Source organism: Platichthys flesus, chromosome 15 (genome assembly GCF_949316205.1).
Source record: "Platichthys flesus chromosome 15, fPlaFle2.1, whole genome shotgun sequence".
Taxonomy (NCBI): domain Eukaryota; kingdom Metazoa; phylum Chordata; class Actinopteri; order Pleuronectiformes; family Pleuronectidae; genus Platichthys; species Platichthys flesus.
In genome coordinates this window covers 8,380,804-8,407,870 of record NC_084959.1, presented here as the reverse complement: position 1 = coordinate 8,407,870, position 27,067 = coordinate 8,380,804, and the positions used below count along the sequence as shown (strand labels likewise).

Here is a 27,067-nt window from a genome sequence, read left to right as displayed (position 1 = left end):
GTCACTTTTAAATATTGACTCACATCGTACAATGCAACAGCTGAGAAGCATTTAGCACATACACTTAAGAAATTAGGGCTTGGTCCAAATATGGTGTAGATGAAATGAGCAAATTATGTTCCATATATCATGCGCTGACAGTATTGTTGTTCTCTTCTATAAATTGATAGAAAAATGTGTCATTTTTGGTCCTTGCATTGACATTGATCCTGTTGCAGCATTGAAGCCGTTACTGTAGAAACCACTGTTAAATTATTACAGAGTCAGTCAGTGTCAGGTTGGTTCGTCAGACGCCTCCTCTGTAGTTCACTCTGAAAAATATGTTTGTCAGGGTTTGATTTTGACTTTCATTTTCTTGATCTGTATTTAGATGTGACATGAAAATTGTCACGTCTGTGGGACCAGTTGAGTTGGGCCATTTCCTCTTTACTCACTTCCATTTTACTACCACTGCTGCAGAAGGGTTTCAGTCAAAACTGTTTGATCAAGAGCTTCGTTTTACCTTTAAAAAAAAGACGGCAGTCAGTGGTGCTTGTCACTGTTTGTCAGAGATCATGCACCGTTCAGATGACTGATGACACATGTTGCCTAACAAACCCCCCCCCCCAGGTTTGGTAATTAAAATACCGTCCCTCCTGTAACTCTGCACTAAACACACGCCATGAGGAACTGTTGTCACACTATTCCAGTAGCCGGCTCCAACTGCCACGCATAGTTTCCATTTTAGCACTGACACAACAGATGAATGCTCAGTGGCTTTTGACTTAGAAGCCTAATTGTTCTTCTTATGAACCATCTTCTTATGTTACTTCACTGTAGACTTTGTTTATTAGTTAACTTTTAATGCAAATGTGATTGCAAAACACAGCGTTAAATCCGAAAGTTAACCCGAATATAATTGTAAAACTGAAATATTGCCATTAAGATGCTGTGCAGTAGATATAAGTGCATACTAAAGGAGACATTATGCTGACTTGAAAAGGTTTACACGCTCTGATATTAAGAAAATACATCACTTTCCTCAATCTGTCCATTTTGGCAGCCCCTCATTTTATCCTTTGTCTGAACACGTTTGGTTTTAGCTCTGTTCCCTTAAGACCTATTGGGGTTCAAAGCTTCCTTTACCATGGACCTTGAGGCTTCTTTTGCAGAGCATCTATAAGAGCTTAAAATCTCATAACAGTTACTGATAACTTATCAATATGGTCACTGTGCTGCTGTATGACAGTGCTTGGCTGCTAAAGCTAAGACCCCTCATTCTGCTAACCTTCAGGAGGTTTGGCTTCATGGATTTGTATGTAAATTAGCAAATGTGTTTAGACCATTTGGTGGATAGTATCCAAAATGGTGTATGGCGCCATGGCACATGTATGTGCCAGTGTTCCAGTACCATTGCTGCTGCTGCGAAAAGCAATGCAGTTGGCGTATTAGAGCAGCTTTAGCATTTACGTTGGGCTCTTTGCCAAACAGTCTGACTGGTAATGCACTGGTCAGCTGGTAGCTAGCTTTAGAACAGAAATGTGTACTTTTTAATGCCAGGAAACCCTGTTCCACACCCTCCTGTATCTTTCTCTCTCCTTCTCTTATTCTTCACCTGTGGTATTCACAGTCAGAAGCCTGCTGCTGTGTCAGGTGTACTAGGCTGATTTGGCCAGTGACCATGGTAAGACCTGCAGTGCCTGATGGCGAGTAAGCCAGCACAGGATATTGTCTCAGTAAGCTACCTAAGTAACCGATGGTTAGGGCTACCTCCTCACTGTTTCTGTAGCTTGCATTTACATACACTGCAGACTTATACAGCACTGCTCTTTAAAGATATGTTATTGAAGAGTTTCTTCAGATCTGCAGTGGAAACACCTGTTCTCTGAATGCTTTACCGTGTGTATCTGTAACATTACTGTGTCACAGATACACATTTTCCGATCAGATCACAGAATGCATGGTCATAATTTCTTAGTTCATACATATGATTATATTAAGAATATCTTTTGTAATGTCGGCCTTCAGCAAGAGCTAATTAATTGAAAAGCTAATTTATTTTCGTAATCAGACCTGCCGAGGTTGAATTATCACCAGGTGAATATTCAGTGAAAAGGTGGGGAAGTTGAGCAAGAGTTGAAGCCAATGGTCCCATTAGCTGTTAGACTGGTGAAGAAATGTTTACATTTAAGTAAGGCGCTTGATTCCTTTCAGATAAACCTCCTTCCCTCATTTATGACAAATTCTATTACTTACATGCACATCTACAAACACTCTGAACCATTATGAAGCCGGAGGTTTCACTCATTACCTCAGTGGTTCTTTTTATTTTTCTTTGGACTAATGAGCGGCCCGAGCTGCGCTGGCAAGAACACAGCTCTGCTGCGCATACAGCCTCATTGTGCCCTTCCCACACCCTTGACGCTCTGAAAGAGAGATTGTGTGTGTATGTGCACATTCTCATGTGTGCACGAGTCCTAATTAGTCCCTGGCCTATGTCATCCCCACATGTGTCTTAACAAAGGTAGAAGACAAAGCAGAGTCCAAATGGAAGTGTCATAATGTATTTAGCCTAGCTCAATTGCATACAATAAAAGAGCCAGTTCAGTGTAATCCCCAGGCAGTGCAGATCCTGCTGGAACCCGGGCCTCTGTCACTCCTGTCACACCCCAATTGTACGCATGCACACACCGTCCAACGCTCCATTCAGCTGCAGCACCAGGCAGCAGGTTGTTTTTGACAGTTGGGGGTTTTTAATGTCATAGCAGGCCTTTGAAATACTTAGACCTGAAAGAAACATTATCACAAGCATCAAAAGCTCAACCTACTTCCCTTTCCCCCTTTTCTTCTTAGTTTTTTGTGCTGCCTTGCTTCAATACCCGCTTTCCCTCTCTCTATCATCCATTTTCTTTCATAGCCACTATCCTTTTCCCGTCTCTGCCTTGGGCTTCCTCTCTCCACGACGTCTCGGAGATGTGATCAGAAAAACGGAAATGTAAGGCACTTCATCCCGGGCGATGAATGTTACATGGATGTCTGAAAAAAAATCACACTCCCCAAAACCTCCTATATTCTTTATATTCTTTACATCCTTCACCCCGCTGCTTTCCCAACTCTTTCACTTTCCCTCGACTTCCAATTTTCATCAACAGGCAGGTGACACGGAAGATTAATGTTGGAGTTAATCACCTGCAGTATGCTCTATTTAATCATGCTTTGCAGCGCTACATGTCATCAAAATCAGTCGGAGGTTGTCCTGTCTGTTTTATGGTGCCGAAGATTAAAACCTGTCTGGAGGAGCCCACTTGCAGTTTAGCTGATCTGTTTTGTTCCTTCAAACATTTTTACTTTTATATAAAAAAACTCAAACCTCTACCTTGAGTTCCCTGGAGTCTGCATGTAGAGTTATCTGTTATTTTATTCACGATTAATGATTTATCGAGGAAAGGATCAACAGATTTACATAATCCAGGCACATACAGTATAGATTAGCACATTTAATGATTCTGGGTAAAACTGAAATGGCAGCAGGGCTCGCTGGAGGCTGCGTAACGCCAATCGATGCAGACAGTCACAGTAAGAAGGTGTTTTTCTCGCCTCTCTGATCATTTCACCTTCAACCAGACTGTATTATGCTCAGTGTTCTGTTTATCCAGGCACACTGGGCTACATTTCACTGCTGCCTGTAAATAATATAGTGTGTCATGCCATGTTTTCTATGTTTATACCTATGACCTTGGGTTCATATGGGCAAGCTTTCCTAGGCACACAATGACAGAGACTATCCTGTAAATTGTGTGTGTCTAGCTTGAGTATCAGTGTGCGTGTGTGTGTTTTTGTCTCTGGATAAGACAAGTGACCATAGCAGTGTGTTTGTGTGTAAAGACCCAGCAATCTGTCGGGATGAGTGCTTTACTGGTCAGCTGGCCAGTTGTTGAGAGACGGCGAGGGAGAATGTTGGATGACTCTGATGATTAATCACCGTGTGCAACTCTCCAGGCTAATGCTTAGCAACTGCAGAGCTCAAGCCAAGCTTCCAGCTCGGCCCATCTCTAGCACAAAACGAATTATTTTTCTTCTGAGACAACACAATAGGATTACCTTGCAACACTTAAATGAAACTGGTACCACAATCTGTGCAAAGGCTCCAGATAAAAGGAAAACTGCAACTTGCTGTGACTTTTTTTTTGTATTTGTTTTGTTTGGATTATGTGTTTTGTGTGCTTGCCTATGCTAAGATTTACCTTCCAGCTGGGTATACTTGCCACAATAACCAGTCCCAGACCAGAAAATAGTAGACACAGTCTGGTTTATAACCCTGCGTTGATATTTGTTTTGAGGGAGAGTGATCACTGGGTGTGTTCCTCCACCACGCCATCGCTGTTCTAGTCGGTTCCTTCAGTCAGTGTGGGAAATCTACGTCATCGTTTTTAAATGCCTCTAAAACACACGGTTGGTTGTTTTGGCAGCAATCGTGCCAGACCTCCATCTTCAATCAATGGCAGATGAGATAGCAGAAGGAGCCATTGAATTTGGTGAGCCACTGTAGACAGCACGCAGTAGATACCTGCCGCACCATTGTGCATATGCTTCACTGACGCAGATCTCTGTTTCTGATCCCTGTAGCATTTGATTCCGTGTTCGTGGTGTAACGGAGTATGCTGTGAGCTTTTGTCTCCCAGCTGGTTTTTTCTTTTCGAATGATCTCCTCAGACACTGGCCTACAGTTTGTTGCAAGGGTGTGACCTGACCTGGTTGTTGGATAAATACTAGAGGTTAGGCCCCAGATGCAAGACAAAGCAGTGCATCATAGGAGCGACTGACAATACAGATTACTAACAGGTTGCCTACATGTTGACAGGCAATTTCGGTAACTCTTGTTGGGCAAGGCTCGTCAATTATCAGCCAGGCCAATGGCAGATTTGATCTTGCAGTCTTGGTCTTAGGGAGTTTTTTCTTTCAGATATTTCAGGAGAGGTGAATTTGACAAAATGATTTTATTTGCTTTAATTGACGTGACTTGCAGAGCGTCATGCTTTATACCTCTTGTGTTTTGTCAATGTGTTGGTTTTAATCCAGGAACCTGAGCCCACAGTCGTCACTGTTGAGACTGCTGCACAATAGGCAAACAACATCTCTCTTCAACAATGAGGTCCCCACGTAAACGGTTGCTATACTAACTGACAGGCATACATCTTTTTAATTCCGCAACCTTTCCGCAGCCTGATACAAAGCTAATTGTGAATAGTCTCGGGTTGACATTATGTAAAATGATAATGGCTGGTTTAGACAATTTCTTGGACGGTATCTCTGCAACTAGTTCCTATTACTCCAAAATATATCCTGCTTTAAGGTGACACACATCGGAGGATGACTGGAAAAGAAATGGGGAAGAGACGGAGGATAGAATGAGACAGTCAGACACGTGAAGTTGAGTGCACATTTAGCACAGGGAAGGACTTTTTTAAACCAACGAGCACAAGTTGAAAAATTCAGGAGAACATTAGAAACCGTAGGAGTGCAATGATAATATATCAAATAATTTGTTACTGCTTAAGAAGGGGATCAGACAAAGAAGCTCTTTAAACTGTATAATTAAAACGAACAGCTCTATAATAATTCGTCCTTCTTAGTTCTTAACGCCAGACAGTCTGTGTAGTCCTTTTAGACTTTCAGGACATCACTGCTCCAGCAGCTGCTTTTTGTAAAGAGGTCATCTGGCCCGTCCTGTGCTCAGCCAGCGCTTCACAGCGTGACTGGGTTCAAATCTGTTTATTGAAGACCCCTCCAAGCCGATCTGCATCAAGTCCTCTCGCTGTTTTGGACCTTTGCTCTAACCATTGGATCAAGTGATTTAGAAAATATATATATTTATATCCAACGGTTCGTCACAGTGACTTATCAACTTTTGTTTCGAGCCCTGTGGTTTCAACTCTAAATGTAAATAAGTAGGGTAGAAATTCCAGCAGCATTGTGTGCCTTAACTGTGGCTGTGTGGGACAGGAGGAGCCCCGAAGCTTATTAGTTTGTTTACTAGCTGTTGTCAGTCAGTGGCTGCATTTTTTGTGGGGGTTGAGGTGGAGTCGAGTCAGAAGCCTTATCACCAAGGCACTTGGAGAATGTGCGAGCGTGTTTGGGTAAGAGCAAATGTTTTCGGTGCGCGCGCATATTTTCTGTGTACACATGGGTGTGTGTGGTATGCCAATGATGCCCTTGATTCAGGTGGAAATTGGCTTGGCTCCTGTTTGTTTCACTGTTGTCTTCTAATATTGTGCCTCATTGAATGAGTGAGTTTAGTGCTAAGACAAAGAAACCAAATATAACATTGTTTAATTTAAATGGTTCAGACGCAAGTGGCTACCTGGTTGAACGGAGGCTTGAGGCCTCCTGCAGCACCGCTGGTTTGTGTCCAAACGTGCCCTTTAAAGTGTGTCTTCCCCAATGTCAAAAATAAACACAAAAAAGGGTTCACACACCTGTGCCACTGACATGTCTGAGGTATTGTTTGAGCTCCTGCTTTGTGGCGTGTCCGAGTTGGCCAGGGGCCCAGACAATTAAAGCAGAACCAACTAGAATGTCACTCAGTAGAGCGCATAACTCCGCAAGGCCCGACAGTCCCTTTAAATCAAATGAAGCCAGACAACATTTCACACACTCATGGATATTAGTTCTCTCAATGTGCCTGACTGGTTCCCTGGGAAATCTGTGAAAATGTCAGGAAGTCTCAAAGAAAGGCATCTGTCCCTTTGTCTGAATTTCACGCAAAAATGGAATGAGTTTTTTTGGTCCAAGTCTTGTCCTTCAACAAGTTTGGTGGCAATCTGTTCAGAAGTTTGTGTTAACCTGCTAAAATACATTTAAAGATGTAAAATAAAAACTGCCCCTGAAGCAAAGTATTTTTCTAAGGTTGATCCAAGTTTTCATGTAGAGAATATTGGACTATACTTCACTTTAGAATACCAGTGATGCTTATGTGAAACTGGGACCTTCTCTTAATGTGTCTTGTTTGTAATTTCCCACTATGTAGGTCAACGTGCATTTAAACCTTCACACAGTATTCTGCAGTTCTTGCATGCATGCAAGGAAGAGAGAAACGCACACCGATATAAATGAGGCAATCTTCTGAGTTTCCAAACGAGAACAAAGTACAAACACATCACATATGAGGTGGAAAGCATCTGGGTTTATTTATTTTACTAATGCTCCATTCCTTGGTCATAAATGTCCAGGCTTGGCTAAGAGTGAGAAACAGGCAGAATTGCTAACGAGGTAAATGTCCTTGTAATAATGAAGATGAGTGCTGCCTCTTCTGCTTGTGTTGATCAGCTTTTGTGAACTGAACCGTTGTTGCATTAAAATAAGTCGATAAATGTGCCTGCCCCAGTTGTTCCTGTGGAGCTGCTCCGTGGCCACCTGGAAAAAAAACTGTTAAAATGACTTTGAATCACGTGCAACAAAAATTGAACGTGCTCCTCTTCTTTATCTCTCCTCTTCAGGAACGCACCAGGTCCTTTGACAGCTTCAACATGAACACTCTGGAGAGCTCCCTGATCGACATCATGAGGGCTGAGCAGGACACCCTGAAAGGTGAGCACGTCAGCCGTCAGTCAACAACATGAAACACTTAGTAGACTTACGTACAGTTAACAACACATATACGTAGTGATCAGACTCAAACATCAGTGAGGGCAAAATAAAACAAGATTTAACAGATCATGCATAAACCGTATTTATTTTCAGATAGGAAATAACCAAGTGTATTTGGATGTCCCTATGTTTCATACACATTTATGACATTATTATTAATAGCACTCTTGCACCTCCCACCATCATGGTTCCCACGCATCTGGAACTGACAGAAAATTTAGAGTGTCCTTTAGTCGTGGAAAAAAGTAATTTGATAATCGCAGACCTGGCCAAGATGCAATCAAGTTCTGCACTTCGTGTGACCAGTTTTTGACAAAAGACTCTTGGAAAATGTCCTGGAAAGATCCACAAAAATGTTTTCCTAATAAGAGTGGGAACCCTTAAATATTCTTCCAAACTATGTCAACTCATTCAAGGTGACTTTCAAAAGATCCAGATTGATTATAAATCGTCCAAAAATAACACTATCAACAGATTATAGAGAATTATGGCAAGAGACACATATTGAATTGTAAATTGAGCATACGCTGATATAAATATACTTATAAAGATGTGTGTCACAGTTTTATATCTCACAGGCCACGCATCACGTAGGAGCGTTACGCTTGAATTAGAGCCGGTAACCACTCACACATTCACACTCACGATACAACACCTCGTCCTCCACACATCAGACATCTTTTTGTGTTATGACCAACAACAAAAAGAAAGGTCATTCTGTGCAGTGCTCGGCTCACACCTCTGTCCTCCACCTACTTCCCTTCCCAGTCTGAGTTTCAAAAGAAAAACCACAACAAAAAGTGTTTGCTCACTTTGACTCATGTTGAGAATCCACCTGAGCGTGGTTTATGGTAGGAAGAGTACAGGGCTGATGGATGCTGGGGCCTTTTGTTTAAGAGGAGGTTTATGTGAGAGATGGAGGGATGCCCATTCATCTCAACTGAAGTTGTTGGCAATCATTAGTTTCTAATGATCACAGCTGCTGAGCCTCAACATCTGATGGATGATAAGTTCTCTCAACACAATGACTAAGTTGTTTCTGTCTAAAAAAGAAATGAAAAAGAAGAAAAGTCTGACACAGCTGTGATAAACATAAATGCACATTGTGGTTGTTAATCCGTGAATGTCACGTCACCAGAATGAAGATACTTTCAATTACAAATGAAACATCTGGTGTGTTCGCAAGGTGCAATCTTATAGCTTTCAGTTTCAAGATTGTTTTGTTTCTAGGTGAATGTGAATCACTCTTCAAGGGCTCTGAAACTCGATCCAATGTGGATTTAATGAGAACTGATGAGCGTTTATAGACATGTTGAGTATGTGTGCTTTATATTACAGAGCAAGGTCTGACAAGGAGCATAATCTATTTGAAATTGAGTTATAACAGACTTTGGTTATTGATTAACAGAGACAAGCCAGTGTTTGTTATTGGCTGAAAGGCGTTGGGCAACACTTGCTCAGTGGAAACCCAGAAATAGGTTATTGAATTCAGCAGGTAGCCGCTGTTGTTTCATCGTTAAGTGTTTACAGTAATTATTGACTGACACTAAGCGTTGTGACCAGGGTTATGAGCCATTGTTCGAGGGGGAATTGCTTGTCAGAGTAGTTCTGGTAATGATCATTGTTTGATAGGAAACACATTTGATTTCTCAAGGGTGGGGTGCGGTGCTGGAGATAGATTTGCTACAGATAAGTTTAAGATGTCTGCCATATTTCTCCGGAGTTTCCTCTCCTAATCCTTGATAACAAGCGATGCACAGAAATGTTTTATGGTTTGGTTGTCACAATCTATCAGCGAGCTCAAGCACCAGAAACGATTTACTTGTGTATCTGTGTGAGCTCAAACCTCAAAATGAAAGATCTCAAAATGGCAGTGGCAAAAAGGTTTTCTTTTTTCTCTTCTTTCCCTTTTGAACATTGAAATGTTAAGTGTCCCGGAATGGAAAATCAAAGCTAGTCCCCCCGAACTCCTTTCCTCCCAATCTCAGTCAAAAATTTTAGTAAATTATTACCTGTTTAATAATGCTGCCTGTATTTGTTCTACAAAAAATGCGTAGACACACACACACACACACACACACACGCACACACACCAGTTTCACTACCACAATACCATGGAGAGGGAAAGGTCCGAGCACTTGACACTTCACTGTCCTATTTATTTCAGCCTCACACCCACCGAGTTCAGCCACGTCCAGCTGTGACCTAATGTTCCGCTGTCAAACATTAGTAAATCTTCCCTTAATATTAAGAGAGGAGAACTGAAGTTAACTCTGGAGCCACGTTCTTTGGTATCCTAGATCCAACTGTGCTGGCACAGATTCCAGCGGCTGTGTGATCTCGGAGCGGGGCACCAGGATAAAAAAACACGTCTTCTCAATTGAAAGCAGAAACTTTAGGAAAAGACTTCATATCATATCAGTTTGTCATTTTTATCTTTTCAATCACTCCTTATTTGTCTTGCTTTCTCTCCATCTTTTCCTCAGCCACCGTCTCCTTCAGATCAGTTTCTCGTACTGCACCTCATTCTTTACTGCGTTCACATGATGCATCATGCCTGATCCCATTCCAGATTCCTTTTTGTCTTGTAGCCTTTGGCATGCTGCAAAATATTGTACTATTTATTACTCTTTTTCATAATTATAGTCCAGACTTGGCAGTGTGGTGTAGCTCTGACTTGCGTGAGCTCTTCCCTTTATTCCCTCACAGCGAAGTAGAAAGAAAGACATAATTACACCACATTTTCTTTGTGCGCCGACTCCTCTCCTTGCCGACTGACTCCTGCTCTCTCACACACACGTACATGCACGCACACAAATGTAACAAACAAGGACAGTGTGAACACACGGGAGCAACTTTTTGACACACATAAGCAAAGCACAAACTTCTCCTTCCAGCGGAACATGTTGAACAATGTGAGAGCGATGAAGCCAGGGAAATGGGCGAGACAAAATGTCTACAGCAGAAGTGGCTTTGAATCGCTTCCAGCATTGTCCTGACTGACAGAAAGGATCTCTCTGTTCTGCCACCACTCTCACACACACACACACACACACACACACACACACACACACACACACACACACACACACACACACACATACACGCACACACACACACCCTCACAAACACCGTCACACGGCACTGTGTGGTGTGTGCTTGTGTATGCATGTTCTTTAGCTGTTGCTGTACATGTATGCAGCCAACAGCATGCAAATATGGTTCACCGAGCGGGCACGCACAGCCCTGCAGACACCCGGGGATGTGCCGTGCTCTTTCGCCCTCAACATAAAAGCCTCTCAAAATCCAATGTGTTGTGTTCTGCTCAAATGGACTTTGATTTCGGGGTGGTGCACATATCAGCAAATATAACTGGACTGAATTACAGAGGGAGATAAAGTGGTGAATTCTGCAGTGCGGTCTGAAAGAATTGAGCTTATCTTGTGTTATCTGGTTTGGGCTGGAATCTGTGATTTAAGCTTTGTTAAGCCAAATGTGCCGGTAATGTCCACATTGTGATGACAGTGCGTTAATGTATGGAAATCTGCATTGTAGTATGATAGCTGATTGAGCCACGGGTGGTCCGCCCTGGTTTCTGTTCTCTGTGAGTCCCAGTTCTGTATTATGCACCACATCTACCGATGACTGTGGGGCTCAATAGACAAGGCGTGGGGGAGGGGCCAGCAGATTTCCATGTGACTGAGGCACTGGAATGCACCAATCACAGGGCGGTCCGTACCCGTACAACAATGGTTGTACTATTTCAGCTCTTTCATCTCATTATCCCTCTGCAGCAAGCGGGCCTTGCATAACTTCAGAGCTTGTTTGGCATCATAACATGTATTTGTGTGGGTACGTGTGTGTGTGTGTGTGTGTGTACGTGCCTGGCAAATAGCTCCATGTAAAATGTATGATTTTCGGCTCGGATGAGGAGAGAGAGGCACAGATAGGGAAATGGAGGTCGATGAGAGGGAGAGGGCTTGTTGGTGTCCCACAGATGTAGCCTCTAATGAGATTGAAGTGGAAACAACACTCGGCTCTCTGCTGCCACAGCCGTTTCTGCATTAGCACTTTAATACATGCTTCCATATAAGCCAGTTATATAAAACTCAAATCGTGTCATTTTATTTGGAGAGTGCTAAAAAGTGCCTTTCAACAAAGTCAGTCTATGGAACAAGGACATGAATAATCACTTAGAGCCCAACCAATTGAAAATCGGCCAATATGAGCATTTCACATACATATCAGTATATGTATATATATATATATATATATATATATATGTACAAAAGCAAAATATATTTTATACAGTTATAATAAAGAGCTTCGGTTTAATAGTTTTTTCTTTGTCTTTATAGTTATTTATATTAATGTTTAGGGTTAAACTGTAAAATATCAAGATTCAATTACGATTACATGCCATACAGTCTTTATACTGACTCTATGCCTGGCTTTATACTGACAATGTTTTACCTAACTACCGACAAATCTGAAATTTGTGCATCCTGATGGTATTGGCATCGGCCCCCTCAAAATCCATAATGGTCAGGCTCTATTAACAAGGTCACAACCTTTTTCCCAGTTGGGAGTAGGCTAATTTAAAGTATAACTGGTTTCATGCCTCTGACTGTGTAACTTTGATTAATGTGATTTTCATTTTGTGATTTGTTTCATCACAATCATGATTCTGTTGAAAATACAAATGGACTCCATATATATAAAAAGTGTCTGCATTTCTCCCACCCTGAAATAGAGATTTTTGTATGGAATAAGGTTTCAGCATTAAAAGTTTCTTACGTAAATAGCAGTGAGGTCAAAACTTTCCTAAAATAGCTTTAAAGCTGGTTATTATGTAAAAACTCATGTATCACATTTATTCACATGTTGTCTCCCTCATCTTAAATGTTTGTGCTCTGTCTCCCTGTGCAGGTCGTCTTGGGTTCCCTCATCCAGGCGGAGATAACCCTCTGCCCCTCAATGGTGCGTATGGCCATTGACGTTATAAATTATAATCATAAATTGTGTGAAAACTTTGATGGCTTCTTTTTTTGTACAAATTAAAATGATCAGCTATCCCTTAAAAAATATTTTTGAATGAATTCCGTGCCCAGGCCCTTTTATGAATGTCTACATATAATGATATGGCAGTTTTTCACATTTGCGTGATAAAAGAGTAGTATTAACCAACGAGCATCTTCACTGATGACCTTTCCCTTTGTTTTGTAATGTTTGTTGTGTCCTCCCCTTTCATTTGACTTCTGATATTGCAAAGCCAGCAAATGAGTAGCTGGATTTTAGGGGGGGGGGGGGGGGGGGTAGGGTAGGATGGATTGAGGGAATAGAACTTGAAAGAAGAATGGCCTACTTTTAGTGCACATACCCACTGTATGTGCACTAAAACGTCCATAATTTAAATAGCGTGTTGTTTTTGTTTTGGGAGACATATGCCTTCATTTGGTAGACACAGTACAGAAGCAGACAATACGTATTTAGGAGATGATGATGATTCAAACCAGGGATGTGGTTTGAATTTGTTTTGCATCTTCGACCAACATGCTGCTGTAAATCCCTTTGTTATATCGTTCATTCGATGGCCCCCACAGATGGGGCTATGTTTTCCCTTGTCAGCTTGTTTGTTCTTGGTTGGTTGGTTTGTCAGCAGGATTAAGCAAAACCTACTGAACAGATTTCCATGAATCTTGATGGCAGGATGGGACTTAGGCCAAGGAAAAAAGTCATAATATTTTGGGACAGATCCGGACAAAGTGACTTTTTTGGGACATTTCACAGATTTCCCATGGAATAATTCATGGATTTTGGTTGAATAATTCAGGCACAATCCAATTGAATTTAGCTAGGTGCCATCCTAGTAGTGAAAGTGGTGTGTTCTTTGTGTTCTACTTTTGAATACAATCATCCGTTCCTCTGTTAATACAAAATATGAGGATATACAGCCCATTGAATTTGAGATAACTCACTCTTTCGAGTGTTTCCTCATATGGTCAGGTTGCACTGAGCAAAAAAAAAAAGCCTCTTAAATTGCATATAAATATCTCTGCCTCTCTGAAATGATTGAAAAAAAAAACGTTTGCCAAATCCCCTTGACATGTGCTGCGGTTTCCACAAACAGCAGTTTAATATTCAGCTACCTCCACCGTGCCCTTGCGCAATCTCATTCCCTTTATCATTGCGTAATTGTGTTGTTGTCGCTTCTGCCTTCTGGTCTCGGGTCAGGATGCAAAACAGGAGAGGCCAGTAGTTTCTTCACAAGATTGCCGGGTCACATGGTGAGATCACATGGTCAGGAGCTGTCATCAAGCCCTGAAACAGATGGTGCCAGCGGATAGAGGGTTGTGCACACCACTCTTTCTGTCTTCCTCTATCTCTCTCGTCCTCTCCCCTTCTCTCTCTCTCTCGTAAGCATACACAGATTGCATTCCCCATTCTCTTGATCTCTCTTTCGCTCACTCTCATTTTCTCTCACCCCACACAGCTTTTTATCAGCTTGTTTCTTCATCTCTTCCAATCTATTTTCTCTCTCTCGCTCACTCGCGCACGCACACTCACACACGCGTCTTTTTATAGCACCCTCTGCTCTCCTTCATCTGCTTTCCTGTCTCTTTCTGTCCGTCCTCTCTCTCTCTTTTCAGCTCTCTTTGACCTTCTCCCCCAGAGTTAATGTCCATCTGGGTTGGAAAGTCCACGGAGGGAGCTGAGGATTATTGCTTGTGTGTACTGGCCAGTTCTTCATCCTCTCCGTGTTCTTATACGCTTTCAGCTGGGTCGATGCTTTAGTCTCTGAAGTGTCCATATTATAATACGTTTCACTTCGGCCCTGTGCAAAGAGAAATGATTTCCCAGTGAGCGTATTCAGTAGATTCAGTAGAATGAGCGGCTTTCGAATTTTAGCAGGAATCAAAGAAAAATGTGTCCGGGTTATTTATTAAAAACGTTGAAAAAGTATTATTTATTTTTTTACTCATGTGTTTGTTTATTTGTCAGCAGGATTATGCTAAATCAACCACCCGATTTTAATCAAACCAACAACATGTTCATTTTTAGGGGGGGATGAAGGCATTTTGTTTACTTTCTTTAACATTGCGAAATGTCACAGAATTGATCACGATATCCATTAATCCTCCATATAAATCTTTATATTTTGACTTTAGGAACTGGAGAGTCATGTAGGGTTGTTCTCTCTTGAAAGATGTATCTGCTCTACTCGGAGACATTTTAGTTCCCTACGTAAGAAGGTTAGCTTTTAATCTCTGTAGGTTTCTTTAGTTGTTTCTCTTTAGTCTGCACAAAAGCTGTTGGGACAGATTACCACAGAGTTTGGTAGAAATGGCGCGGTATGATTGCCACACTAGATTTTGAAACACATCACTCTCAGTGTACAGAAAGCTGTGCACTAACTTCATTTTCTCCTCAGATCTAATGCTGTATAGATTTAGGAGATGCCCGGGTTCACCACTGTTTTCCTCCAAATGCCGCCTCTGGTTGCCATGATTACAGGACGAGCACACAGGAGCTACCTGAGGAAAGATCAAGAATCCTAATGTCAAGCGACAGAGGCACATAGCCTCATGTGCGCGGGGGGGGGGCCTCACTTTGCTTGCTGCCCCTACTGCCTTCCTTGGCCACAGGGCTGCTGTCGTGTTTACTCTGCAAACAACGGAGAATACAACAGTCAACGCTCGCTCGCTGTCATAGATGCTTTGTGTTTAGGCTTTAGGAGAACCAAACTTGAACATCGTGGATCGTGACAAAACTCTAGTCTTGTGCTTTTACTTCTGTCATCCTCATTAAGTTTATTGTTGAATAATTGTTGAAATATAGCAACCGAGTCTGCTGTTTTCATGGTTGTATATTCTCTGTTTGTGCTATTTGAATTAGATGCTGTGTAGTGTCTTGGTTCACTGACGCAGAGGGTTATTGGTTTTAATTTTACTCAAACTGAGTGAACTGGATACACTTCACAGGTTTTTAGTCAGTGTTACTAAGCTGTTGTCCTTGTAACTGTCCCTGGGCATGTTTCTATGCATGCCTCACTTTTTCACATTTCCTCTGCAGGGCCCGACATACGTGACCTTGACTCTAAAATTCAGCAAGCGCGTCTTGAAGAACTTGGGGAATTAGTTTTCCCTTCATTTACTTTAATAACTGGAATACATTTCTTAATCTGCAGCTATGTTGATTGAATATTTCTGTTGTGGATCTGAGGCATTTAGTTCATGTTGTTTTTCAGAACGGAGCATAGGAGTAAATGCTTTTAATTTCCTGAAGGAGTGTTCAAATATCGTTGTTGTGGTCATTTGTTTTCTCCTCGAGAAGCCTGCCTGCTGTTTGTGAGGAGTCGTGTTTTGCTTGAGTCCGGAGCGTCATGGCTATTTCTTGTTTGTCGGTGTAGAGTTAAGGTTACCGTGCTATTTCTGTCAAGGTTGCCAGGGTTCAGAGCCGCCTGCTTCGGGGAACTCGGTCCAGGAAAGTCACAGCATCAGTATTTTTAATGTCCTCGGAAATCTATATCCTATTCAATTTATTTCAGTTCTCAGTTTCTATCTCTAATGGTTGTAATGTCTTTTTATTGTTAGGGAAATGATTAATTATATTCATTATTGTTACTTTTTTCTTCAGTTTTGTAAAACTGATCTGTCCTTTATTTTGATATATTTAATTTGATTTACATCATTAATCTCTGTCATTATTTGAACGTCGATTTCATGGGGTCTTAAATTTGAAAAAAAGTCCTAAATATGTTCATGGAATGCTATTTCTGTCAAACTTATAAAATTCATAAATGTTTTCGAGATATATATTTAGGTGGCTTATATACAGTCATGTCTCCCTTTATTCTAGTTCTTTCTCAATGATACAGATATTAGCATGCTGTAATAAAACTACAAACATGACCAACGTGGGACTGATCAATGATCACAAATAAAGACCCCAGTCGGGATGTATACACTTGGCTTGGCTATAAGGAAGACCGTGGATACCTACTGTCTTTTGCCATTTTTGTAAGATAATGTAGCGTATCAAGGGTTATAATCAATTATAGTCAATTGCAAGTATTTCCAGGATTCTTATATCCCTTTATATCTTGACATGGGTCTTGAAAAGGTTTAAAAGTCTTCGATTTAACTGGTTGAAATATGCTGGGACGCCGGTGAAACGCATGAGATAAAACTGTGGTGTTGACAGGTTCAAGCTGCCAAGTTATTCACTGCAATGTCCCTAAAGCAGAAACTGGACGTCATCTTTATGCCCCAGTCAGTAAAGCAACATGTTGACAGTCGCACAGGCTCATAATGATTCACAGCTGATTGGTAGAACAGAGGACAGGGAGGCAACGGGTCATCCCTCAGCTGTTAGGAGCCGTGTGGCACTTTTTTTGGAGGTAGAGTGTATCACACGTCTTTTAATAACCATACTCTCCTTTGGTCTGTCCTTATTCCACATGCAGCCAGGAATTATAGCAGGAGACGAGGTAACCTATAAGCATGGAAATGCTCTGTCACTTTTTTCAGCATAAATCTTTGATATTTTGACTTATTTTTGTCATGTTACAAATGTTGTGCTTTTTATGATTTCCTTGGTTTCGGGCCATTGGTTTTGCTGCTCATATGAATTTTGAATGGCCCTTTGCTTTGTTATTGTACAGTGAAGTGACGTCTGTCTGCATGATTGTGTCGAGCCTTGTCACGATGGCATGAAACCATCTTTAGCATCTTTCATCCCATGAATCTGTCTTTTCTCGTTCAGCGCAAATCTGAATCTTGTCACACGCCAGTTTTGCAGGGTTGTTAATTCACTGCAAGTTGTTTCCGTCACATTTAGCTGAAAGTTAATGAGGCACACACAGTGTAGTTGGTGATTTGCACACACATGGCCCAGTGGACACACTCACACACATCACGTACTGTAAGCTGAGGCTAACTCCCTTGCATAAATCTTTATAAAGCAGCTCAGAGTGGGTTGGTTGGGAGCAGGAACAGGCCAGGGAGGGCTTAACCTCTCCAACACACACACACACACACACACACACACACACACAAACATGCACACAGTCCACTGTGAAACTATTCACACTGCCTCACTGAGATGACTACTGTGTTTGTCCAGTTCTCCAGGGACGGCACAGTTGCTGCGGCCATGTGTGAGTCATGTCACCAAATTAAGAAACAACACATTTAGTCAGAAAAAGACATAACATGACATTCTGTGCTCTTATTTCTTTTTTTTTCCGATCCATGTGATTTCTTATGGTTTGAATCTTAATACAACGTGTAAGTTCTCAATGCTACAGAACTGGAATTTACTCATGTTTATGTATATATCAGTTTCACCTGTTTCTCGGCACTCGTCCAAAGTTTTTATAATAGTTAATTTACAGATGTCAAAGAGTGGTAGACATATTGATGTTGTGGTTTTAAAGCCACACGGTGCTAAAGGAAATAGAGAAAATGCTGTATGTTTAAATATGGCCCCTAGACAAAATACAATTTATGTGATAAGTTATATTGTTGTTTAACAATCTTAAAAGGAATGCTTTGCCTGTTCCCCCCCCCCAGCTGTCGCTGGGTGACAACAGGTCAAATGAAAGTGCGATTGCACAGGTGTCGTTGCTGCCTAGGTGCTACCATGACAACGCCGACCCCACCATTACCTCAGGATCTAAACCTCTCCTGCTCTCCCACACTCTCTCTCTCTCTCTCCCAGGCCACTCCTCTCTCTTCCCCATGGAGGATGGTTTCCCCGATGACGAGCGTGGTGATCAGGGTCTCGCCGGACTCGGATCCCCGCACTGCTTCCCACATCAGAACGGCGAGCGCGTCGAGCGCTACTCACGCAAGGTCTTTGTCGGAGGACTGCCCCCAGATATAGATGAAGGTAAAGGAAACCACATCCAAAGGGATACGATTGATATGCCACATCAGTCAATATTTACAATGATTTAAACATTTGGAGATTGGGAGAGGATGGTACAATATATGTCATCATCAAAAAGCTTCTTACTGTATAATTGATAAAATCCTGAGACATGACTTCGTCTTTAAATCTTCTTCTGTGCTTCCTTCTAAGAAGCTGCCTGTGAGTGAACCTTCTGTTTGCTTTATTTCAGATGAGATCACAGCCAGTTTCCGGCGTTTTGGACACCTGTTTGTGGACTGGCCTCACAAAGCTGAGAGCAAATCCTATTTTCCACCCAAAGGTTTGTGATATCATAAAACTAAAGATCGTCAGAGCTTCTTCATAGCGAGCTGTACTGTCTTTAAATGATCAAGCATTGCTGCACAAGTCTGTGTTGTATATTGACAGAACATCTTCCTTCATGGGAGGAAGACGGGCAGATGATACAACATTATCAACATGTGTGCATCTGTTCAGTGTCGTTCTGTATCTGAAGCATTTGTTAACTGTTAACTTGTCCTCATTCTGTGAATGCAGAACGTCCTGATCACACACCCGTCACAGTGATCAGTGCACAGATATCAGGATTCTTCTGGTCCCTGGCAGCATGAATAAACCTGCTGTACTTTCAATTTTATCTGTAGGATATGCCTTCCTGCTGTTCCAGGATGAGAGCTCAGTGCAGGCTTTGATCGATGCCTGCATCGAGGAGGACGGCAAGCTGTACCTCTGTGTGTCCAGCCCCACCATTAAAGACAAGCCGGTTAGTGGAAACACACACACACACACACTCGCATCTCTGGCCAGTTCCACTGAACTCTGTGACACTTGTGGTCATGAATTTGCATCTATTTGAACCTGTGGGTTCTGTTTGCGTGACAGGTCCAGATCCGCCCGTGGAACCTGAACGACAGCGATTTTGTCATGGATGGATCTCAGCCTCTGGACCCGAGGAAAACCATCTTTGTGGGAGGTGTCCCTCGTCCGCTCCGAGCCGGTAACCCTCCACTTTCATATGTTGATCTTTTTAAGCAGGTCTCCACAGAGTGTATTAACAACAAATGTGTTTACTATGACAACAGGTTGGAAGTATAATGTGGATAAGGGCGGATTTCTGTGTTTTTTGTTATGTCATTTATATAAGGCCTTATTTTCAATCACCCTTTCCATTAATCTCTACTTTCTTATACTTTTGCAAACACTATGTTTATACACCAATAGGCCGCACAAAGTAGCCGTCCCTCACTTCTTATGCCTCATTTCCTCCTGATCTTTGAAGTGGAAGCTGTGGGCGAGACTGTCCTGTAAGACGCTGCCGTGCTGATCGCCTTGTATTCATAATAAACATTAGATCTGCAAGAAATTTGAGCTTAAAGAGTCGCTGACCTGAACTGGTCCTAACAGGAAGTAGTCTGAGGCCGATCGAGCTGTGCATTTTATTCTTATCACGTGTAGTGGACCTTTCCTGCTGTGTAGAGTATGTTCAATATGTTGAAAAACAAACTGCCATTTGACTTTGTCTTTAACAAATTATCTCCCCTCACTGTGAATATTCAGCTCCCTTAAAGAAAAACACAAAAACTTAAGTAAATACATTTGTTTGAATTTCTTGCAGCCATCTTAGCAGCTGTCTTCAAATGCACCACCCTCATGTCTGCCCCATCAAACAACCCTCATAATGTTCCCATGTTTAGTGTTCACTGGCTACACGAGTTTATGTGTAAGGTCTGTGTGTGTGTGCGCACATTTGTGTTAAATTAAGCCAGAAGCTTTGTTCATTCGCTCGTTATTCCCTCTGTGCCTTAAACTTGTTTTTGTGAATACTTTTGCTCATCCAGTTTTAATTGTGTCCTCCTGTGCAGTGGAGCTGGCCATGATCATGGACCGCCTGTACGGTGGAGTTTGCTACGCTGGCATTGACACCGACCCGGAGCTGAAGTACCCGAAGGGAGCGGGGCGGGTCGCCTTCTCTAATCAGCAGAGCTACATTGCTGCTATCAGTGCTCGCTTTGTGCAGCTGCAGCATGGAGAAATCGATAAACGGGTGAGCAGAAAGAAAAGAGAGCTCAGTGTTTTTCGGTACCCCCTTCTCAGTGCCCACACTGTTTCCCCCAAATTGCAGAATTTAAAGTGTCCCCCCCCCCCCCCCCCCCTATTTATTTTCTATCATAGCTATCAACAGTTCAAGTTAGGTTGGATGAGCATACATGACAAGAATAAGAACACACTGCGATATTAATGGCACAGAAAAACTAAGATTCTGTGAAATAGAGTCGGATGATATTTGGGAAACATGCTGAATTTGTTCAACAGCAACATATCCATATTTTTTCAGAAGACATGTTGACTTGTCATAGGGGAGAAAGAAAAGCAAACAACATGGAACTGAAGATGCTAAATGGAATTCATCCATCCTTTGTTTAATTATTTACACCCGTACATGTCTTACATGTCAAAATGTCCTCTGTCAAAAATTCCACACGTCCCGCCGCCCCCCCTTCCCGATCTGCTGCATGTACTGACCTTGTAGTCACACACAGTACACTCAGTACACACAGTATTATGTATGTGCCCTTGCAAGCTAATGCTAACAATGACTTACGACACACTGCTGTCAGCAGCCGAGGAATTAAAGTCCTATGTGCAGGTGTGTTCGACATCTTACAGCGGCCTGTAACCGACACAGATATTGTTCACATTTGCATAACATGACATTGAGCGTGTTAATAAGAGAACGCTGCTTTTTCAGTTCCATAATTCCTGTGCACATGTGGTCGACTGGACGTCTTGTCACATTCTCTGGCTAATAGCAGAACCCAGCTATGGTCAGCAATGATGTCTCACAACTTTTAGAGAACAATTCCAGTAGTTTTCTATCCTGCTGGGCACAAAAAATAAGACATTTACTTGTTACACTTCCGCCCCAAAAAATGGTTGTGGAATTAGATTTTCCACCTCCAGGCAGCCATCTGTTTCATTTCCTCATTTTCCTCAGTCTTATTTCTGTACATGCACTGAACAACATCTTAAGAACTATTAACTTGGCATATGGCTGATGAAATGACTCCCTCCCGATTGCAGGTGGAAGTGAAGCCATACGTGCTGGACGACCAGCTGTGCGACGAGTGCCAGGGAACTCGCTGCGGCGGGAAGTTTGCACCGTTCTTCTGCGCCAACGTCACCTGCCTGCAGTACTACTGCGAGTACTGCTGGGCGGCCATCCACTCGCGTGCCGGCCGGGAGTTTCACAAGCCCCTGGTGAAGGAGGGCGGCGACCGACCCCGTCACATCTCCTTCCGCTGGAACTGAGCAGACGCCAGAGAGGGAGAGGGAGAGGCAGCAGGGGAGCAGGAGGGCAGGTAGTGCAGGAGTCGCAAATCATTGTACAAATAAATGCACTTTTCTGTTGCTGGTTCCTTTTCGCTCTAATCTTCACCAAACCTGTTTTTATTTCTCATTTCTCTTTTTTTGAGTTAATATATATCTATATTTTGAAGATAGAAAAGAAAAACTGGAATTATACCCGAATATGTCCAGCAAGGAAAAAAGATGTGTAACATCATTTTATTTATGCGTTTGATTTTTTGAAATATTTTTATTAGTTCTCAAAAAAAATCATATATAGGAAGGTTTGAGGTGTGAAATGGTACTCTGCTATCCAATTTGATTTATTTTATTTTTTTTCTAAACTATGTATTTGATTTTGATACAAGATGTCCCGAAAAAAACAAATACTCTTCATGTGACATTTGGTTCTTTTGTAGCAGAGCTGTTGCTTTTCGTTTTGTATCGAGTCTCCGAAGCAGCATCTCATTGGCTGTTTGATCTCTGAGAGGTGCGACCACGTTTTCTATTGATACAAGAGGCTCCAGAGCAAATGTGAATCGAAAAAGGTGTTGCTAAAGAAGAGTGCACTTATTTCCAGTTTGTAAGAGTGCAGATACACTTTACGAGACCCTTAGTTGTTAACCAAAGCTGAATCTTTAATTAACTTTGAAAAACACAGAGGGCCCACTGCAGAAAAAAGAAATCCATTTGTTTTTCTCTCTCCCAAATCAAAACGTTTTTAACCTCTTTTTTATTTTATTTTTTTATCATAATTTCCAAGTCCACACAGACGTTTTGATGTTACTTGAAAAAATCTCAAAACAAAATTTTTAGCAACACATATTTGGGTTTTGATCTCCATTTTGACATGCAAAAACTAATACCTCAAACTCAGCTGCTAATGTGCCGAATACAGGTTAAGGAAGAGAGCGAAAGAAGGAATGAATGAAAGAAAGAAGGCGAGCATCATCACCTGCTGCTGTTCTCCTTTCCCTCAGAAGCGTTAATCACAGGGAAGTGACGCGACAGGCAGTGTGTGACGGGACTGGTACCGTTTTGTACTCGCTTGCTTCATAACCTCCTTATTTTTGTAATCAAGCCGAGGGTTGTGCGAGGGACTGAGCATCGTACAGCATCCAGTGTATTAGGGGAATGTATGGCGTAGTGAGGCTACAGGGGAAGACAGGCTACCTGCTACACAGATAAATCCAGCCCCAATCCCCCCCCCCCCCTCCTCACGTCTGCCTGTGGCCTCTGCTAACAGAAGGTATAGGGCCTCGTTCGTGGATCAAAACCCACTTTCTGTGTCTGCCCACAGCGGAGCTCGGATACAGATCTTTCAGGACCGAGGTTTAGGTAACTCCTCGACAGGGCCGGTCAAATGGCCGCCTTTTTATTGCAGTTTTCACGGGGGAGGGGCCGCCGCCAATCGGTAGTCGCCTTTTCATTATTTTTCTTTTTTTTATCCATTTGTGCAATTCTCCCAAGTCTTTGACAAACAAAAAACATTCTAGTGCGCATCCAACAGTCCGCCACATTTGACGAAAGAAGCAGTTCAAACTGATTTCCAAATAGTCGGCACACATTTGAGTCGTGGAGGGTTGTGGCCTTCTGGGGCGAAACCCTCTATCCTTTCTCCTGCCAAGTTAGTCCAACTCAGCATCCAGTGTTTTTGAAGCATAAATGAAGATAGTCTCTGCAGTGTGCTCTGCTACTACACACTCGTGACCCACGTGCAGTGCGCTCTTGATAGCCGTGTCGCAGGTCCAGTCGGTTGTACCCAGTGGCTTTTGGGAACCAAAGATGGCTGTGCAGTAGTGGCGTCATACTGTAGCTCATTTCTTGTCTCGATTTTTTTTACTCTTTATTTCCTTTTTTTATTTCCTCCAGGAGGTTTTTTTTTTTTTTTTATCAACACAAACCTTTTTCAAACAAAATATGTCACTTCTGCCCAGTTTTACTTCGCTGTCAAGCCCTGATGAGATCCAGCAAACCAAAGATTGGCCTTGGAACACGATATATTTATATATACACACACAGTAATTATGTATTTGACGGTGCAGACAAAACCCATTAAAACACCAGAGGACAACCACATAGGGCTTGCAGGCGCACAGACACACACACACACACACACACACACATAAGGCCTCACACTCTCCATAGCTCAAAGTGGAGGTGCACGCCGGTAGGCATAAGTTTTTTTTTTTATTTCAAATAGATCTGCACATTTGGGACAATTCAACATCGAGTGCACATTCACACAGCGAAAAAGTAAAAACCAATCCTCACATTCGTTTGACACACGTTAGGTCACTCAGTGGCATCCTCACTAGCCGAGCATTTAAACATGGCAGGGAGTCAGTACAGAAACTTGATAATACACACTAGTGAGAATCCTCATATCGGCGTGGTGTCGTCGCACCAGTTTTGCACCCTGGACATTCGTTTTGTGGGTGCAGTGGGTGAGCATTTTAGAAGTTAAAACACTTTGTGAAGAATTTGCTGTTAAATGAGATGAAAAAAAAAAAAGATTATTTTATACATGGCCTGCTGATTTTTGGTACAGTGTTTTCTAGCTAAATTATTTTGTCATGCACATATAAACATTTATTATGCACTACTTTTCTAAATATTTTTTCTTTTTCCAACAGTCATTTTAGGCACATTTTTCACAAATGGGGAAACTCCTTTTTGCAATACCTCAATTTTTCACATTGTGAAAGGTAGCTTTTGTACTTTTGTTACTGAGAGATCTGCATATATGGAAATGTTCATTTTAAGAAAAAAAAAAAAAAAGTTGAGTGATTTCAATATATATTATTTTCAATTATGCTTTTTATACATTTCAGTGCTGAGGAATCTATACAACTAAGTGCGCACTTGTGTTGATGCGACTTCCGATCTGCAGAGGAGAGACCAAAGTGTATCGCTGTCTTGGTCTTAGCTTTTCGTACGCTAGATGTTTCCAGTCAATCTGGTCAATAACGGCATGGCGAGAAATATATATATATAAAGGAAAAGAAAAAAAAAAATTGTAATTTGAAATTGATGTTAACGTCTCTAAACATGGCTATACTAGTTGGAAATGGTAACTTCTGTCTTGGTTTCCTCTCTATAGATGGAGCATAACTTATTATAAGGAGAATGCAAATTCGGTTCACGCCTAACGCGGAATCTCGTATCACAAGGATGGATGTTTGGTGTTTAGATATTTTAATATTTGAAAAAAAAAGTATATATATATACATATATATATATATTCTTGAACTTGCCAACTAGCACCTATTGTAATCCGTAGCATGCATGACAAAAAAAAGAGAAAGTGACAAGTACATGAATTAGCTATTAAATTTAATTGTTGTGGTGTGCACCAAATGTTTCTCAACTATTAAGTTGTTAAGGACACCCCACCCGATCCCACTCTCACCTCACCTCACCCTTGTCCCCACCCGACCCACTCGACCCCTGCTCCCTTTCGACACGTGTTGATCTCCTCTCCCCCCCCAATCGCAGACCTCTGCAGGATGCACATGACAAGAGATAAGATATAAGACGAGAAACAAGACAGAATCTCACTTTAAATCGATTGTTTTGGGAGTGCATGACTTTGAGCATCCTTATAAGAACACTGTTTAAAAGACTTGAGAACTCATCCCCGCTGTCTGTCGAGGCGACCTTATATAGACCTATCTGGAGGAAGGGGAGCTTAAAGACTTGAATGTGGTAAATGTTGCAAGTTAACTTCAAGTTGTTATGTGCAATACTTCTTTTGAACCTTTTTCCAGATAAAGACTCTTTGCAATGTAATTCTTTAATGCCATTTTTAATTGCAGACATTTAATTAAAGAAGATGTTAATATGTTTTTCACAGTCATTTTCTACTGTTATTGTAATCCTTTTCATGCTGGTGTTTGTAAAAAAGAAAAGAAATCAAACTATTTGTACTAATATAAATAATTGAAGTTATTTTTAAAACATTAAAAGGTTTTGTGCTCATTTGCTTATTTTGTTTATTTTAAGCTACTGTGATTGATTGCATTGTAATTATTAGGTCAACAATGTATTTAGCTGTTTATTGGTATATTTTTAATTGGAATGTATAATTGATTTTTATAATTTTGATCAGATTTTTGTTATATTTTTGAGGTGAAGCTTTTAATATGTTAAAGTGTCTAGTTTTTACTAATTGCTATATTGTGCTCCACAATATATGGTTCACATTTTCTGAAGGAAAATAAATATTTAAATATTTGTCTGTTGTTACTTAATGGCAAGATTTCAATAGTTTTTAACTGTGTATGGGAAGGTTGTTGTATTTATTAATAGCATTTTTTTACTTAAGATATCACCTTAATTTTTATTGTCATTTCACTTTATAAGTTCCTATTTTTGTATTTTCATTTCTAATTAAGTTATGTAATACGGATATGTCCATATTTCTAGGAGTTGGTCTGTAGAAGTGCTAGTGAAACGAAAAAGAAAAATCTAATGTTATTTAATTGTTTGCAGCCAACTATTTATAACAGTATGCATAATTTTTAAATATTTGTAATGTGAAATGTTGAATGAAATAAATCTTAACTGTGATGAAAAACTTCTGCTCGTCGTGCTTTTTTATTTGCTTACTGCGACCTGACCCAGCCCTCCCTGTCTGTGTTGTAATGTTGTGTAATATTAACGTATGAATGAGCCTTTTAGACATTGACACAAATATAACGTGTGTGCTGGAGGCCGGGGTGACGTCACGTGGTACAGAACTGCATTGTTGCTTGTAGAAGTTTCAGAAAAACTCGAAGCCACAGCCAAAAAAATCACTTACAAATGCCCAAGCAGAGCCATGTCAAACCACTAGAGGTCAGCAAAAACAAAGATGGTGAAAAGTAGTTCTCTCAAACTCAATCCGCTCTCTTTGAATAAGGCAACCAAATCAAATCCAGTTTAAACTTTATATCCAATCCATTGATTCTGATTGTTTAGTTCACTATGAATCTACTAGCTCTTGTTATTACTATAATAATAGTCAGAAGTGGAAGAAAGTGTCTGACCTTGCAACATGCAGTTCACATTAATATGTGAGTTATATAAATATGTGTGCAGCCCTTTCAGTGGAGTAAGAAAATAAATCAATGACTGATAACCGGGCACGTGAGCTCTCGTTCAAAGAGTGCAGACTGGGTCATGTGTTGTTGTTTTCTCC

The 27,067-nt window shown here is 41.3% G+C and overlaps 1 protein-coding gene across 2 annotated transcripts in view; it reads left to right on the top strand.

The window, feature by feature from the left end:
- cpeb4b (cytoplasmic polyadenylation element binding protein 4b) overlaps positions 1–26,464 on the top strand; it is a 32,377-nt gene extending 5,913 nt beyond the window's left edge. The window contains exons 3-11 of one of the 2 annotated variants that reach the window (XM_062405689.1): positions 7,476–7,566; positions 12,556–12,606; positions 17,093–17,116; positions 18,349–18,519; positions 18,752–18,841; positions 19,185–19,303; positions 19,423–19,537; positions 20,403–20,584; positions 21,622–26,464. In XM_062405689.1, the coding sequence (XP_062261673.1) occupies positions 7,476–7,566; positions 12,556–12,606; positions 17,093–17,116; positions 18,349–18,519; positions 18,752–18,841; positions 19,185–19,303; positions 19,423–19,537; positions 20,403–20,584; positions 21,622–21,849 (1,071 nt within the window). In that variant the 3' untranslated portion in view covers positions 21,850–26,464. The remainder of the gene's footprint in view (positions 1–7,475; positions 7,567–12,555; positions 12,607–17,092; positions 17,117–18,348; positions 18,520–18,751; positions 18,842–19,184; positions 19,304–19,422; positions 19,538–20,402; positions 20,585–21,621) is intronic. The other variant, XM_062405690.1, reaches the window with a different exon arrangement.
- The last annotated feature ends 603 nt before the right edge of the window (positions 26,465–27,067 follow it).